The sequence below is a fragment of the Cystoisospora suis genome, assembly GCF_002600585.1.
Source record: "Cystoisospora suis strain Wien I chromosome Unknown contig_1201, whole genome shotgun sequence".
In the NCBI taxonomy this organism is placed as follows: domain Eukaryota; phylum Apicomplexa; class Conoidasida; order Eucoccidiorida; family Sarcocystidae; genus Cystoisospora; species Cystoisospora suis.
Genome location: NW_027154002.1, coordinates 45395 through 59638, shown reverse-complemented (window position 1 = coordinate 59638; position 14244 = coordinate 45395). Strand labels below are relative to the sequence as shown.

At 49.2% G+C, this 14244-nt stretch overlaps 2 protein-coding genes across 2 annotated transcripts; both read left to right on the top strand.

Moving 5' to 3' along the window:
- Nucleotides 1-572: 572 nt before the first annotated feature.
- On the top strand, nucleotides 573-7485 carry CSUI_002826 (sodium:solute symporter family domain protein; the record flags this gene model as incomplete). Its single annotated transcript, XM_068063025.1, has 3 exons — nucleotides 573-3727; nucleotides 4559-5395; nucleotides 6268-7485. Exons 1-3 carry the CDS (start codon nucleotides 1346-1348, stop codon nucleotides 7483-7485), a joined length of 4437 nt encoding a protein of 1478 aa, XP_067924992.1. The 5' UTR covers nucleotides 573-1345.
- Nucleotides 7486-8644: 1159 nt separating this feature from the next.
- Nucleotides 8645-13986, top strand: CSUI_002825 (solute:sodium symporter family protein). The gene is made up of 3 exons (XM_068063024.1): nucleotides 8645-9477; nucleotides 9913-10418; nucleotides 11230-13986. The coding sequence occupies exons 1-3, from the start codon at nucleotides 9118-9120 to the stop codon at nucleotides 12614-12616; spliced, it is 2253 nt and encodes a 750-aa protein (XP_067924991.1). The 5' UTR covers nucleotides 8645-9117; the 3' UTR covers nucleotides 12617-13986.
- The last annotated feature ends 258 nt before the right edge of the window (nucleotides 13987-14244 follow it).

The following is a 14244-nucleotide window of genomic DNA, read 5'->3' as shown; positions in this document are numbered from 1 at the left end:
AAGAATATCTCTTTCCATGTGAAGTGAAGAGAGGGTTACTACTTACTTGTTCGCATTCCTCATGGGAACGGAACAGAGAGCTTACCAGCCACACGAAGGAAAGGACTTGAGAGAAAACAAGAAAGGAGAGAGCACGAAAAACGGTAGGAAGGTCTTTCGCTCCCGCGACGACTATCCATCCGAGGCAGAAAGATGAAAGACGAATGTATGAAAGGATATTACGCGTATATGTAACAATATATTGTATGCTCTGCGGGTAGATATAGGCACGAGCATTTCTCTCATACAGTAGCCTGTTCTTATTGACGTTCGATACCCAGCCGTATATACAGCTAAATGAATAGGTAGATCCGAGACGTCTTACAGATTCTCCTATCTGGTAGAAATACAGTAGGAAAGGAAGGTACGGCTGCAGGTAAACGAAGGAATGCCAGTCCTTCACCGGCGAAAAGCGCCGCACGGTACGAACAGTCGAAGGGTGAAGTTTCTCCCGTTTCTGGCGAACTACATGCGCATGCGAACATCTTGAATGATGGATGGAAGCCTGAGGGTTGCTCTTCATTAAAGAAAAGAAGACGTTGAAATTCATCACAGACTCTGAACAGTTCCTCATCAAGGTGAGAAGACCTCAGCACACGCTTAGAGAGCATTCTGGTGTGATTGGCTGGGTTTATCCTTTTGATCATTCTCCCTCTGGAGTGAGGTGTACATACACCCCAGCTGGGGTACAGAAGTTCGATTCGTTCTTTCCCAAGATCGTTTTGCTAACTTCCCCTTTTCCTTCCCGAGGCTTCATTTCCAGTACAAAGTTTGCTCTAGTGTCTTTGAGAAGGTCACAACTCGTCTGTGTGTGGAGAAACTTTTCCTGTCTTCATGTCACGGAAGGACGATTCAGCGAACCACGATGGATCATCGAAGTTCAGCCAGCAATCGACGGGGTGCGTGAATCGACAAGACAAGTCGAGTTCCCTCGCCCCCCTCATCCACATTCTTCGCTGTTTTTCGTCCTTCCTTTCTCCCTCTCTTCTTTTCTTTTCCCCTTCTCTCCTTCCCCTCTAGGAAGAGGATGTGTCTTCGTACGTTTTAGACGATTCTTTTTCTTCTCACCAAGATCAAATAAGGGTTTTCCAGATTCTGAGGTTTCACTCTTATCGTGTACTGTTGTCCCATTCGCTCTCTCTCTCTTCTCACACCTCTTCTTCTCTCTTCTTTTCCTCAGAGATGATTTCTGTAGACCTCAGCTTTCGTGCGTCTTTCACAGGATTCTTTCCTTCCTTTGGTTGCTTTTTCTTCTCGCCTGTCTTCTACTCTCCCGTACCACTCGCTTTTTCCCTCCCCGTTCTCCATGCTTCCGTCTTATCGGTCTTCGTGTTTCTTTTCTTCTGTCCGTCTTTCATTTGCCCCGATAGACTCCCTACATCCTTATCGTTTTGTTTCTCCTCTTCACCATCCCATCCATCGCGATGACCCCTCTTCAGGAACGTATCCGATCTTCTTCCGTTCCTTTTCTCTCCATACAGGATGTAAGGAGAGGTGGTTTTCTTCTCTCTCTTCTTCTTACTCTTCGCCTACTAAGATTTCCAAGGAACTTGCCGGACACGCAGAACAGGAGAGAAAGGTAGAAGAGGCTAGCCATCGGGTCTCGGCCTCCCGTGTCTTAGACACAAGAGAGGCCTTTGAGGAGTTCTTCTTCAGTCCGAAGTGTTTAGCTCTGTGGCTGAATGGCTTGTCTTCTCGTCTTGAAAAGATTCAAGTAGAGTATGAAACAGCTTTACTCCAAGGAAAGGAAGAAAGACATTTTCTTACGAGAAAGAAATCTAGAAATCCTCCTTCCGCCTTACCTAGCGTCTGGGAGCTCGCATGGAGAACTGCTGAATCTGTCAGGTGTAAAGTTTCTCCAAGTTCTCTTTCTACTTCTACTTCTTCTATCTCAACAGAGATAGGACTCTCCTCCCCCTCACGACAGAACCATCAAGAAGAGAAAGAAGTCTCGTCTTCTCCTTGCAGCACGTCGTCTTGTTGTTCATCTTCAGTGAATTTTGAGCTGTATACGAAAGACAAAGACACTGTACCACTCTCTTCTTCTACCACTACTACGGTCCGCTCTTACTCTTCTTCTCAAGCTTCCCATTGTCTCTCCTCTTTCTCTCCACCGTATTATCTAGATCATTCAGGAGGTCAGTCTCTCTCTTCCTTGTCTCCTCCTTCGGGTTCTCTTCATGTGAATACTCTTCAGTTTCCTTACGGTCTTGCATGTCCCACATTCTGGCATGAGGCCATCGATCTTCTCCTTCGTCACCCTCTTTCTCCTTCTTTTCTACAAGAAGAGAGAAGAAAGAAGACGCATGACACTTCTCCACGCCGTGTCGTTACTCAGTCCGTAGGCGTCCCTTCACAGCAAACGTCTTTCTCTTCTCTTCCTTATCCTACAGAAGAGGATAGCCGACCTAAGAAAGAAGACGACAAAGAAGCTCGCGATTTCTCTTCTCCTTCACCCTCTTCTTTTTCCTGTCATAGAGATTCTTCGGCTCCTGTTCTTCTTGAAGTTCGCACTCTTGCTATGATAGCCAATGCTCTTGTCAAGGTTGCAAAGGTAGGGAAAAGAGAACCATCTGTTCTGCGCTCTGGTCTCGCTTCAAAAGATTCTCTCTTTTTTCTCATCTCTTCTTCGTCGTCTAGCTCCCCGTCTCCTTGTTGTCTCTTCTACTCAGCTTTCTTATCTCGATTGGCAGGCAACGGAAGGCCGTCGGTCATGCAGAGGGCCTTTCCTCTTCACTTAACTCAGAGAGATCTACGGGAATTACTCTTGAAGCTTCTTGAAACCAGGAAGTGGGAGATAGGTGGTGAAGAAGAAGAAGAAGGGGAGTCAGCTGTATGGCAGCTGAATGAGCAGGACGCATCTCTCTTAGTTAATGCATGCGCAGTTGCAGGGCTTTTGTATATGCCTCTCTTCTCTGCACTTGAAAAGAGATTAGTCGTGTCTTCTTCATGTTCACGGTTTCGAGAGGAGAAATTGAGAAGATATCCATATGAACAAAGAAGAGAAAGAATAAGAGAAGGATATCTGGAGAAAACAGAAGTGAGAAACTCTGACCTGCCCTCTTTTTCTCCTCCACTAGTGAAGCCTTCACAACGGCTACCGTCCAACACTCTTTTCAGACAAGATGGCGGAGAGCCGTTTCTATCTTCTTTCTCCCCACAAGGTCTTAGCTTACTTCTGCACGCATTCGCACGTCTCCGTGTATCTGTCTCTCCCTCGGTCGCTGCACATTGTGCAAGGGCTGCTATAGAACTTCTCCAGATAGCCGCGACGAAAGAAGACAGGTTTGAGGGAGACAAAGGACAGGAGGAAGAAGAAGAAGCAGAAGAAAAAGAACGACAAGGGCCCTGGAGCCTGCGTAAGAAAGACTCCTTCACCGGAGTTTATCAGTCTTTCTCTTCTTTTTCGCAAAAGGAGTTCATATCACCTCGGTCAACATCTGAAAGAAAACCTCGCCGAGGGAGAGAGGATTGTGGAAGGCACGCCGTGACACCTGAGCATCAGACTCGGTTACTTTATGCCCTGTATGAATGGCCAGCTGTCCCTCGTCCGCTGGTGAAGTCTGCGGCTCTTCTTTTAGCTCAGGGAAAGCTGAGGACTCACCCTTACTGTTTCTCTATCCAAGGACGTCTCTTAGCTCTGTCGTGTATTGTTGGCTTGAGCCTTCACGTCCCGGAATGTACTCAGGTACAACGGAAACAGCCGTGCTTCTTCCCAGCTTGCACGTGTATGTAGTAGGTGCATATGCACATATGCATACATATGTATACGTATGCATGTACACATGTATGCTGCATGAATGCAGATATCGTATATACATATACATGTATATATATACATATATATATATGTGTAGTATACGTGTATGTGTGAATAAGTAGGCGTCACGTTCGCTTTTACTGTTGGCAGCTAGTGCACATTCGACGACTATAGGTGACAGTTTTGTTTCTTTGCTGGAGGGCGAGACCGCCTCCAGGTGTTTCCGGTGAGAGAGGGAAGTTTAGTGGCACCGAGCGTCTCCCCTGCTCCGACCAGAGGGAGAAGCTCGGATTACTTGTCCCTCTCACCTCTCCAGTGCTTGCCTAAGTTTCTCGAGACCCACCTTGAAGACTTCATGACACGGGCAACTCCTCAAGGCCTTGCTATCGTGTTTTCAGCTGTAGCAAAGCTTGGTACTGGAAGGTTTCCAGGGATCTATGCCTCTCCATACCAAGCAATGACTACCTCGGTTCAGCAGTACGGAGACTCCGACCAGATGTTAGATCCAGGTATATTCGCGGCATCTCGGTATATGTACCTGCGTTCTTGACGGATGTAAATCTAAGTTCAGTTGACGCATATATGCACAGTAGATACATTTCTATGGCCTGTGTCTCCATCGATATAGCATAAAGATTCCAATCACGTTGCAGAAACAAACTTTATGTTGGCTAAGGAAGAAACCTTCTTTGTCCCTGCCTCTTCAAAACAGCAAGAAATGCTTCTTCTCCGGCTTCTGTCTTCGTCCAATGCATGCAGGGTCTTCTTCTATCTCTTCTTCGTCCTACTCTTTTGTCAAGTTCTGCAAGCTTTGGCGATGTATCCGTGCCTACCCGACAGAAGGCTTCGCCACCGCCTGCGTTCTCTGAACAACATTTTGCTCTACTGCTGCATGCGCTAGCTCACACGCAATCGATGACAAATTTTGATACTATTGGCTCGAGTCCCTGTCCAACTTCTCAACCTAAATTCGAAAGCCCTGTTCTTCGTGACGATTACTTGTCCCTCTCACCTCTCCAGTGCTTGCCTAAGTTTCTCGAGACCCACCTTGAAGACTTCATGACACGGGCAACTCCTCAAGGCCTTGCTATCGTGTTTTCAGCTGTAGCAAAGCTTGGTACTGGAAGGTTTCCAGGGATCTATGCCTCTCCATACCAAGCAATGACTACCTCGGTTCAGCAGTACGGAGATTCGAAAGTCTCTCCCTCTAGCAGCCATGTTTCTTGTATATTTAGTGAGAAGGCAGAGACAGCAGAGAACGATGGCGCCAGAGAGGAGGACCTCGTGAAACGTTTCTCAGCTGATTTACTGCTTGTTAGTTGTTGTGAAAGGGTCTTTCTAGGGGTGAATGAGTCACCACAGGAACTTAAATCTTCTCACCAGACGACGAGACAGCGGGAGAGCTTCTTAGCGGACAGGGGACAACGAAAAGGCAATAGACAACTAGGGGATAGTTGCTGGGTGGGTGAATTTGGTGAAAGAGTGGAGAAGGCCCATGGAAAAGAAACTCAGCCAGGACAATTTGAAAAGCATAAAACATCTATAACGACAAATCTCTTGGCGTATTCTGATCTCGGGCAGCAAGAAGGCTTGCGGGTAGGTGACGTCCCTTGTGCTGGATTCTCTTTGTTACATAGTGTGGAAGAGGCTAGATATATGTTATGTATTATCCAACCCCAGGTAGGAGAGAAGAGTAGCTGGGCGCCTGAGAGAGCCGAGCCAAGCCAGTTGCTCAAGAACTGGAGCTGCGTCTGTGGAGCGGAGCATGGAGAAAGACTGGGCTGGGCCGCGTGGACATCAGTAGTCTAAAGGACTCTGTCAACCGCACAAGAGAGCATCTGAGAGAAATCGTGGATGATGGACACCGAAGAAGAATGCACGCATTCGACACATCGACCAGCGTAGTTGCCGGTTTACCGTAGGGGCTTTTGCTAAAAGTGAACCTGCGTTTATTCATCGCAGGGAAGGCGCACGTGTTAGTCTTTCAGATTGACAGTCGAGTCTGCTGGAATAGATTCGGATCTGCGTAATACCTACTCAGTTACTACTACATCGAGCCGGGGCTTTAGAAACACCTTGTATGTGTCTTCTGTTTTAGCGTATCGAATGCGGAGAAGCGGGCATCGTGAACTGTTTCTCAGTGTACCGCTTACGATGTCTGATGATTCGTAATAAGGCTGCTGAGGTCTTTCGCTTCCGCGCCCTTTCCCGTACAAATTTCATCTGTCTCCCCCAAGGACTTCAGTACGATCGCTGCATGGCGTGGTGTGTCTCTCTCGAGCACTAGTGTCCGATCGATGCAAGCGACGTGTGTGTGTATACCGGTGCAGTCATTATATCTGCTAGTTACAACTCGCGAGAGTGGGTGCATATCAATTTTTCTTCTCTCAAGCACCGTGAGAAAGGCTTCAAAGTGAAAGAGAGTCAACTCGTTGTCTTGACGTGGCTCTGTGTGTTTTGGTTTGTAGAGAGCTGAACCCCGGCATATAATTGCCTGCTGCTTCGCAGCTGTCACTACTTTCGCCGCGTGTGGGACTTGGTACAGTAGGATGTTGTCCACAGCTCTTCGCTTACCGCTATCCTTGTCACTCCCATCATCGTACTGGAATGATAATGAAAAAGAAGCGGCTGTCTGTCCTGACAACAAACAAGACATGTTTGCCAGCACTCAGTCAGCTGTACGCGCACAAGCAAATGAGGAAGGACCCGACACAAGTCGTGCCCCGGTTTCTCTCTTGAGTCTCCTAACCCTCGGAGTCTCCCCCCGAGAGTTCCAGTCGGCCCATCAATCAGAGGGAGCAGCGTGTCGGGGAAACGGCACTCACACAGAGTCCGGCAGCGAGTGTCTACGCGGTGTCTGCACTGTTGACAAGCACATGGTTTTGTCTACCCACCTCTTACAAAAGCGCAATCAGTCTGAAGCAAAAAAGGAGACCTTGAATGATGCGTCACTGCATGTGGGAGATTTCACGGCATTTCAATCTGCATTCCCATCAGCGGATGACAAGACACTGGTCGGATGTTACCACAGACCCGGGTTGGAAGCCGTATACCCCCGGGTCTTGCCTGTGCATAGCTACACACAGTTGTATACTGTGCTGTTACACCTACTGTTCGAGGTTCCAGGGGGTATCCGATCACTTGAACGTCATACGCTTAAGGCCGGACTGATTTTGCTAGACACGTTTCATCCGTGCTACGTCGGGCTGATCAAACGGAATGTCGACGAATCTGCCACAAGAGCCACTGAGCACGAAGCGGTTGGTAAAGGGACGCAAAATTTTGGTGATGTCAGACAGTCAACATCAGGAGGCGGAGAGTCACCACCACGCTTCTGTTTTCATCATCTCGATGACGACTGTCTTTCTTACTCCGCAGCATCCAATCTGCCTTACACCAGCTGTTCCCCCTCGGAGGTCCTCCCAGGCCCTCATAGCCCGCGGACATCTCTGTTACATTCGCAGATCCTAAAGATCTTAAGACCCGTACAACAGTCTGACAGTAAACTGGAACAGCCGTGTGTTTCGACGAAAGGAGGGAACGCGCTGACTGGCTATCGACAAAAAAGTGTATACATTGTTGTGTCGGAGTCGTTGGTCATGCCTTACATCGTTGATATTGTCTTGCGGCCGATGTCCTTCCCGGAGTGGGGGGGAAGGTCGCTGCACCCAACTACGAATGCTTAAAATATCTGTGAGCTCGCGTTGTTCAGAATTTAGGCTGGTGTGTAAGTTGAAGACGGTACGGTTCGATTGCCGTCCGGAATGCATTCCGATATTAGACGAAGAAAGCGTTTGCTGTCTCCTTTCGAAGGCCGGTGAGCCGGCTGGTTACACTTTCATTGTCAGTTGAGGCTGCGACAGTGTCGTTGATGCAAATGATTTTTTCCAGATGGTGGGAGAATGCGCTCAGTCCGTCCCTGACCGAGGGAATAGTGTCCATTGAGCCCGCGGGATGAGTGCAGAGATAATAGCCGCACGCAGTCTTTCCAGAGCAGGCGTAGCCCTGCGTGTTTCGCTTGTCGCCTGGGGCGTCAGTTTCACCTGCATTGTAGGACGGTACTAGAAAACGGCCACCAGAAGGCGCGAGGAAGACAAAGCAGGGTTTGTTAGAATCTCCGCCTCAAGGACTGAGGGGCGACGAGCGCGACAAGCACACAAACGGCAAACCTACTTCTCCCAGTGTCAGCCCTTCGTGCACAGCTCAAAATGGCCGCCGTGTACGGAAGGTATTGGTGTTGCTGGGGAATAGAGCGGAGTCAATGGGGACCCATGAATTTGCTCGCTGTCTCCAATGCACAGGTCCCTCAAACTGGGCGCAGCATTCACACGGCGCGGCGCTCATCTACCTTGACTAATAACTTCCGGACGGGACTATTATCCCTCTTCTTCCCCTTAAGCAACTAGGTGTTGGAAGTGTGAAGCCTTCCCCGAGCTTCTGCAAATGAGCCTGTCAGCTACTTGCAGTAAGTTGTTATTAGCTCTGTTCTCGTCTTCGAGTTGAACCACAGGGGGGAGCTCCCGCCGGCCCTGAGAGCGGAGCGTCGATTGTTAAACTCCTCGGCCTCAGGTGTCGTAGTTCAAATTCGCTTATCCCACCCGTTCCTCCACTAGCATCCATGTTGCGGAAAGTGGCATGAAGTCACGAAGTGTAGACTCTCATACATAGGCTGGACAGCACTTCTCTTGACGGCACGCAGCTTTATACAGGATACAAATCGCTCGGAGCCATCCGACTTTCTACGAGCTAGCGTTACAGCATGCTTTCCAGTGCATGCGGGCGTCTCTTCCCCCAACTAACTCGCTTCTGGAATTCGTCCAGTCAACGCCTAATTACTGTTCAAACAATGAGTTTTTCGTGTTTTTTTGGAACTGTACACGCGGAAGGGCGGCAACAGTCTTCAGCTGTTCGCTTGGCGAGGAATGGCGTCCCAGTTTTCCTTCTGTGTTTGGCTTTCTTTGCATTTTTTCCTTCATGGCCTCTTTCTTTCTACCTTCCTTCTTCGATTTGCCTACTCATTAGTTCAGGTCGCTGACTAGTGCCATTCCCTTTCTGATGTCGTCTGAAGAGTTCTTTGCTGCACTTCGCAGCATATGGCTAAACAATAGTGAAGGTGACTTTGCAAACGCAGTATACTTCCCACTAGAGACATTTCCCTTCAAAGGGTACACCCCACTCGTGTCAGCGTCGCTCTAGTTACCCCGAGGGGGGAGTCTACCAACCGTCATTTTTCCCTGTCAGTATCAGCATTTCTGAAAACAGCAGCGTGCTCCTGTCTATCTTTTTCATGCTTTTCCACCGTCTTTCTCTCGTGTAAGATGCTCGCTTCATGCAGTCTTTTGTTTTTTCTCGGAGAGTTGTCCTTGACATACGTCATGGGGGTTGCCCAAGAAGGAAATGCACTAGGCTTTGACGAAGACAGTAGTCGTAGTAGTTCCCATCATCTCCATCGATCTACGGGGCAAGAAGGAGAGATCACTTCTGAAGTTCAGGCAGGAAGCGAAGAACTCCCGTCGGGAGTCCCGTCACTTAACTTTCTCGAAGTTCCGGAAACGGCAGCAATAGTCTGCCTGACACTTCTCTTTTTTGGTTCAACAGTCGTCCTGGTATCGAAGCTTCGAGCAAAGAAACGGTCTGACCCATGTCGTTGCCGCCGCGCCTTTAAATACTCTTCGGCTGTAAGTACAGCTGTCAGAAGCCTTTCTTCTTTTTTTCCAAGGAAATGAACTGTACCTCTTTGTACGGATGTAGACACAACTACCATGGTGAAGTGCAAAGAGAGAGCACGTGCGGTTTCGTGTCCTCTGCAGGAGAACACGGTTGGATTATTTCCTTGTACGAGGTTCCTCCTCTTCTTTTCTTGGTTGCCTTCCCTAAGAACGGGTGCCAATCTTCTTTTTTGACGCAAATGCCCTCTCGTTTGCATGTACCTACCCCAGCCCCACAGTAATATGACTTGGGTGCCGTGTGCCTACACACGCGTCATCGTTCTTTTCTTTGTTTTAGTCCTTTGTGGCTAACTCTTCATCCTGTTGCATGCGCGTCCCGCCCTCGTTCTCCGCTCACATCTCTTCCTCGTCTCTCTCTGCATCTTTTTCTTCCTTTGTCTGTAGGGGCTTGACAGTGCCACTGTCCCTAAATCATCCTGTCCCGCCGCAGTGCCAGACACGCAACATGACAAAGAGAGACAGGTATCTTCTATTATTTCTGATCGGTGGCAGCAGGAAGCGAATGACGGCGAGGGAGGAGAAGCAGAAGAAGCTCTTACTTCTCCAGTCCAGGAGAAGGAGTATGAAAAGACAGGGCAGATCACGGCGGAGAAGGGAAAGAGAGAAGACGAAAAGACAAGAATGGTATCTGGCAGCAGATCGTTTTTGTTAGTCAGGGGATCACGTGACCGCTCCTGGAAATCTTTAACGTTGTCTTTTTTCTCTTCTGGAGTAGGGACATGGATCCTCTATTGTCCTCCCCAGCTCTCTGCATTGTATGGCATGTGGCCTGCTTTCTTATATGCGGTGGCGATCGCAGCCCCTATGTGGGTTCTTGCTTATGCTGGGCCTATCGTCCGTGAAGAAATGAAGAGAAAGATGGTCTTCGGCTTCACTGATTATGTCCGAGAGTAAGTCTAGGTAAACCCTCCTCGCCCATGCGCGCGTGCATACATGCAATTAAGCTTCTATGGCAGTTCTCTACCGTTCACTTGCACTCCTTTCTCTACTGATAGTCGTGGTCTCTTATCAACTGAAAGATTTTCCTTTCTCGGTAAGCCTCTCCATCAGGCAGGCTGCGAGCTTCCGCAGGTGTGTAGCAGAGGTTCTCTTGTGTCGTACGTCGTCATCCTTGATCGATCGGTATAGAAGGGCCACCCCCCTCAACTCGTTGGTTGGTGTGAAAGCAGTTAGCAGGATTGCAGCGCCGATTCTTTCGACAACCGTCCAGAGAGAAGGACTTCTTCCATACACTCATAAACCTATCTCCTACTATCATCTCTGTGCTTATATCTGGGTGTGTCTTTCTTGATGGCGTCTTGTGATACCTCACTCTTTTGATGAAAGGTGCTGGACGCACCCCACGGCCTGTCAGAAGTCCGGTTGGTAGGACTCCGCGCGATGATCGTATTGATGGGAAACTTTTCAGCTCTCTGCAGCACGTTCATTTCATGACTGTATGAAGGAAGACATACTAGTATCGTGCCATGCAAGAGTTGTCTTGTCCGCAGGACAAGACAAAAGAAACGCATCTTACTTTGACATCTCCGTTGAGGGACACGGCGTGTTTGCTTGCTCTCCCTCTCCTTTGTATAGGTTATAGGAAAGTCTCTCTTTTGTCTCCAGACTTTGGCTGTTTGAAAAGGGGGCCGGGGCAGACTGTGTATATGGCAGCAAGTGCGGCATTTGGTCTTTCTTCTTTCTCTGTCTTGTGTCTTGTAGGCGGTTTGGACGAGGCATGCAGATTGTCGTCGCACTAGTGGGGTTTTTTTCGATTCTAGTTGCTATGGCAGGTGAACTCGCTTTTGCAGCCGCTGCAACGAAGATTCTCTCCCCTCACTTTCCTATCTTAGCAGTCATTGTTCTGATTGCTGCTGTCACCTTCACATACACTGTTATATGCGGTACCAATGGGTCCGTCATAACAGATTGGTGTCAGAGTACATGTCTCCCGTTCCTTTTATTTCTAGTTTTGGTGACTTGTCTGGGTACTTCTCGTGTTTCAGCTGATGACTGGGGAGCCGCAGCTCGTTGGACTGACGCTGGGGCATTCTCAGGAGCCCTTATGGTTCTTTCATGTGTCCCTGCATATGCCATGGATCAGGGCATGTGGCAAAGAGTTCTCTCCGGCAGGAGAACGAGTGATGTTAGACGCGGCTTGCTTTTCGGGTCTCTTTTAGCTTCTGGGACCATAACAGTCATGGGGTTAACGGGTGTCTTAGCGTCGGCAACAGCGCACCTGCTAAATCGCGAGGGAAATGATTATTCTCATAACAACCTTATACAACTAGAAGAGTTCACGAGTGCACCGTTCTTCTTCCTGGCTCTTCCTTCTCTTCGTAGAGGATTCCTTGGCGTCGTCCTTTTTCTCGCGGTTGTCTTAGCAGCTTCATCGGTAGACACATTTCAAAGTGCACTTCCAAGCCTTGCCGCCGTAGAGCTACGAGCCAAGGGAATCTCGGTCGGCTGGGGATCACTCGTCTCACTTGTAGCCAATATACCTGCCGTATTGCTGGCGTACTGTTGGGAAGAAAGCATTATTGTCCTTTTCCTTATTGGAAATCTACTCACTTCCTCTATCTTTCCACCTGTTTTTCTCGGTCTGTGGGCCAAGACAACAACGGTAGGAAGTGTAACAGGATCTGTTGCAGGCATCTTCAGCATCTTTTGCTCCGGCCTTGCCTTCACATCTGGTAATCTCGGCCTGGCAGCTCGCTGGATAACACTTCCCTTAGGGCTAGAACACCCTTCTGCCCTGTACACCTTTCTAATAGTCCCAGCGACATCCTTTGTCACCACCATCGTTGTCTCGCTGTTACATCATCGTATACGAGGTTCCCAGACGTCAGCCGCGTCTCAGTCTCTCAGAGGAACGGATAGCGACACTCCTGAGGGAAGTGTTAGAAACGCGCTTGAATTAGCATCACACTCCAAGCCGTCAATGCGTCTATCGGTTGTGGGGTGCCAGGGTAAGGGCGAGGCAGTGGAGGTAGTGAAGGAACAGAATAATCAGGTTTCCTGCTCAACAACCACAATCTCGGGAGAGGGGACCTTTACATACCATCTCAATGAATCAGTGGAGGGGAAGAGTTTGTCTTCAGTGCCGTGAAGAAGAGCTATGTTGGTAGAGGTCTGTGTCATCTTCTGGTCTGCTTTGTATACCTTTTCATCCCATTCCTTTCTTTCCTCGCTCGCTTTCCTCTTGTGTCCGCTTGTGACACAGACACTGGTCTTGCTTTCTCCCTCTGTCCCTGTCCGTTACCTATCTCTTCTTTTTTTTTTTGTCCAATGTTTGTTGCGGACGGGCGAGGACGCTATGATAGTGATGAGGGGGGGAGTTGGTTATCTTGTCTTCACGGACCTTTCCGGCAAATGGAAAGAAGAGGAATAGAGTGCATGCGTGAGGGCAGGTGAGCCAGCACACTGCCAAACTGAACAAGCATGGTTCCGTGGACCACTCCAGGAAAGCCGTCGCCCGAACGCGGACCTCCACGTTCGGGAATGAATTTGCAGATGACTCGTCCTGTTTCAACGGACAAAAAGCAGGGGCGAATCATAACTGGTTGCAGGGAGGTCGGTCGCCGTGGCGTCTTGAAAGAACAAGGAGACGCTACAACGGGTGCAAGGGACACACACGTATGCTCAACTTCTTTCGTGTCCACAGTGACCTCCAAAAGTGCTCACACCTTCGAGTCGTAAAAGGCTCCAAGTAGCGCTTTCCAGTGCTCTGGAGCACCGTATAGTGGAAGTCGTTGGTACCTGTTTCAGAAAGATCTACCCTCTGTCCGCCTTATTTTGAGGTGCCCTTCGTGCGAACGGTACCGTCCTCATGTACGATCTTTCAGATCGCATGGTTAGGGACGTACACATGTTTCTGCCTGGGTGACGCTGGGAGTGCATAGCAGGAAACTCAGGGAAAGGAGACGCCAGGTTGGGCTCGTATGGTGCACGTGCCCAGTTGTCTTCCTGCGTGTGTGAAGCCAGGGTATCGATACACGTGTACCTACATGGATGTGGCGGCTTGTATGCATGTGTTTCTAAATACACACATGTACGTTTACCACGTGACTGACAATGAATATTTTAGCTTCGCCAGTCTTTGATAGCTCCGTACCGATTTGCGACAGGGTGATTCCTGCGCACTGTCCAGTGACCAGGCTTTTCAGCGGTACGGAATAGTGCCGGTCATTGTTCTGCTTTTGTTATCTCCCCATGAGGGCTTTTTCTGTCATTAGAAAAGGCTTCTTTGCCGCCACTTTTCGAAGTGACGGGTGCCTGTGCATTGGTGCTTCCCGTGTAACGAAAGGAGGCTGGAGCAGGTGGTTTTTTTTTGAAAGTGACCTGGCACTCGGAGTCGTTCAGCGATGTGAAATGAACAGAAGAAAAGACAACAAATAAGTGTTTCCACATGACGGTCTCAGTGGCCTACGCCTTTGGTCTTGCCACTCGACAAACTTTTGTTTTGCAAACTTGTGCAGCCTCCCTTGACACACTTGGGGCGCGCCAGCGACTCGAATTCCACGCTCAGTTCCCTACGCCTTCTCTCCACTTCCGATGGCCTGGTGCGCTAGAGTTAACAGGGCCAGGCAGGGAAGAAAACGGAAGAGCGTCCCCCGTGCGGTCGACCACTCAGGGACCGAAAGTTACCTGTAACCCCTCTTAAAGAGGAAAGTCTCTCATCGCGGGGCCTGGCGTGCTCCGTTACTCTACAAAGCAGTCGTAGCTGCGGCATGTGAT

Excerpts from the sequence above, each read along its gene's own strand:
- CSUI_002825 (XM_068063024.1), top strand. The coding sequence starts at position 9,118 with ATGCTCGCTTCATGCAGTCTTTTGTTTTTTCTCGGAGAGTTGTCCTTG. Across the intron at positions 9,478-9,912 it reads CCTTTAAATACTCTTCGGCT|GGGCTTGACAGTGCCACTGT; the intron begins GTAAGTACAGCT and ends CTTTGTCTGTAG. Across the intron at positions 10,419-11,229 it reads TTCACTGATTATGTCCGAGA|GCGGTTTGGACGAGGCATGC; the intron begins GTAAGTCTAGGT and ends TGTGTCTTGTAG.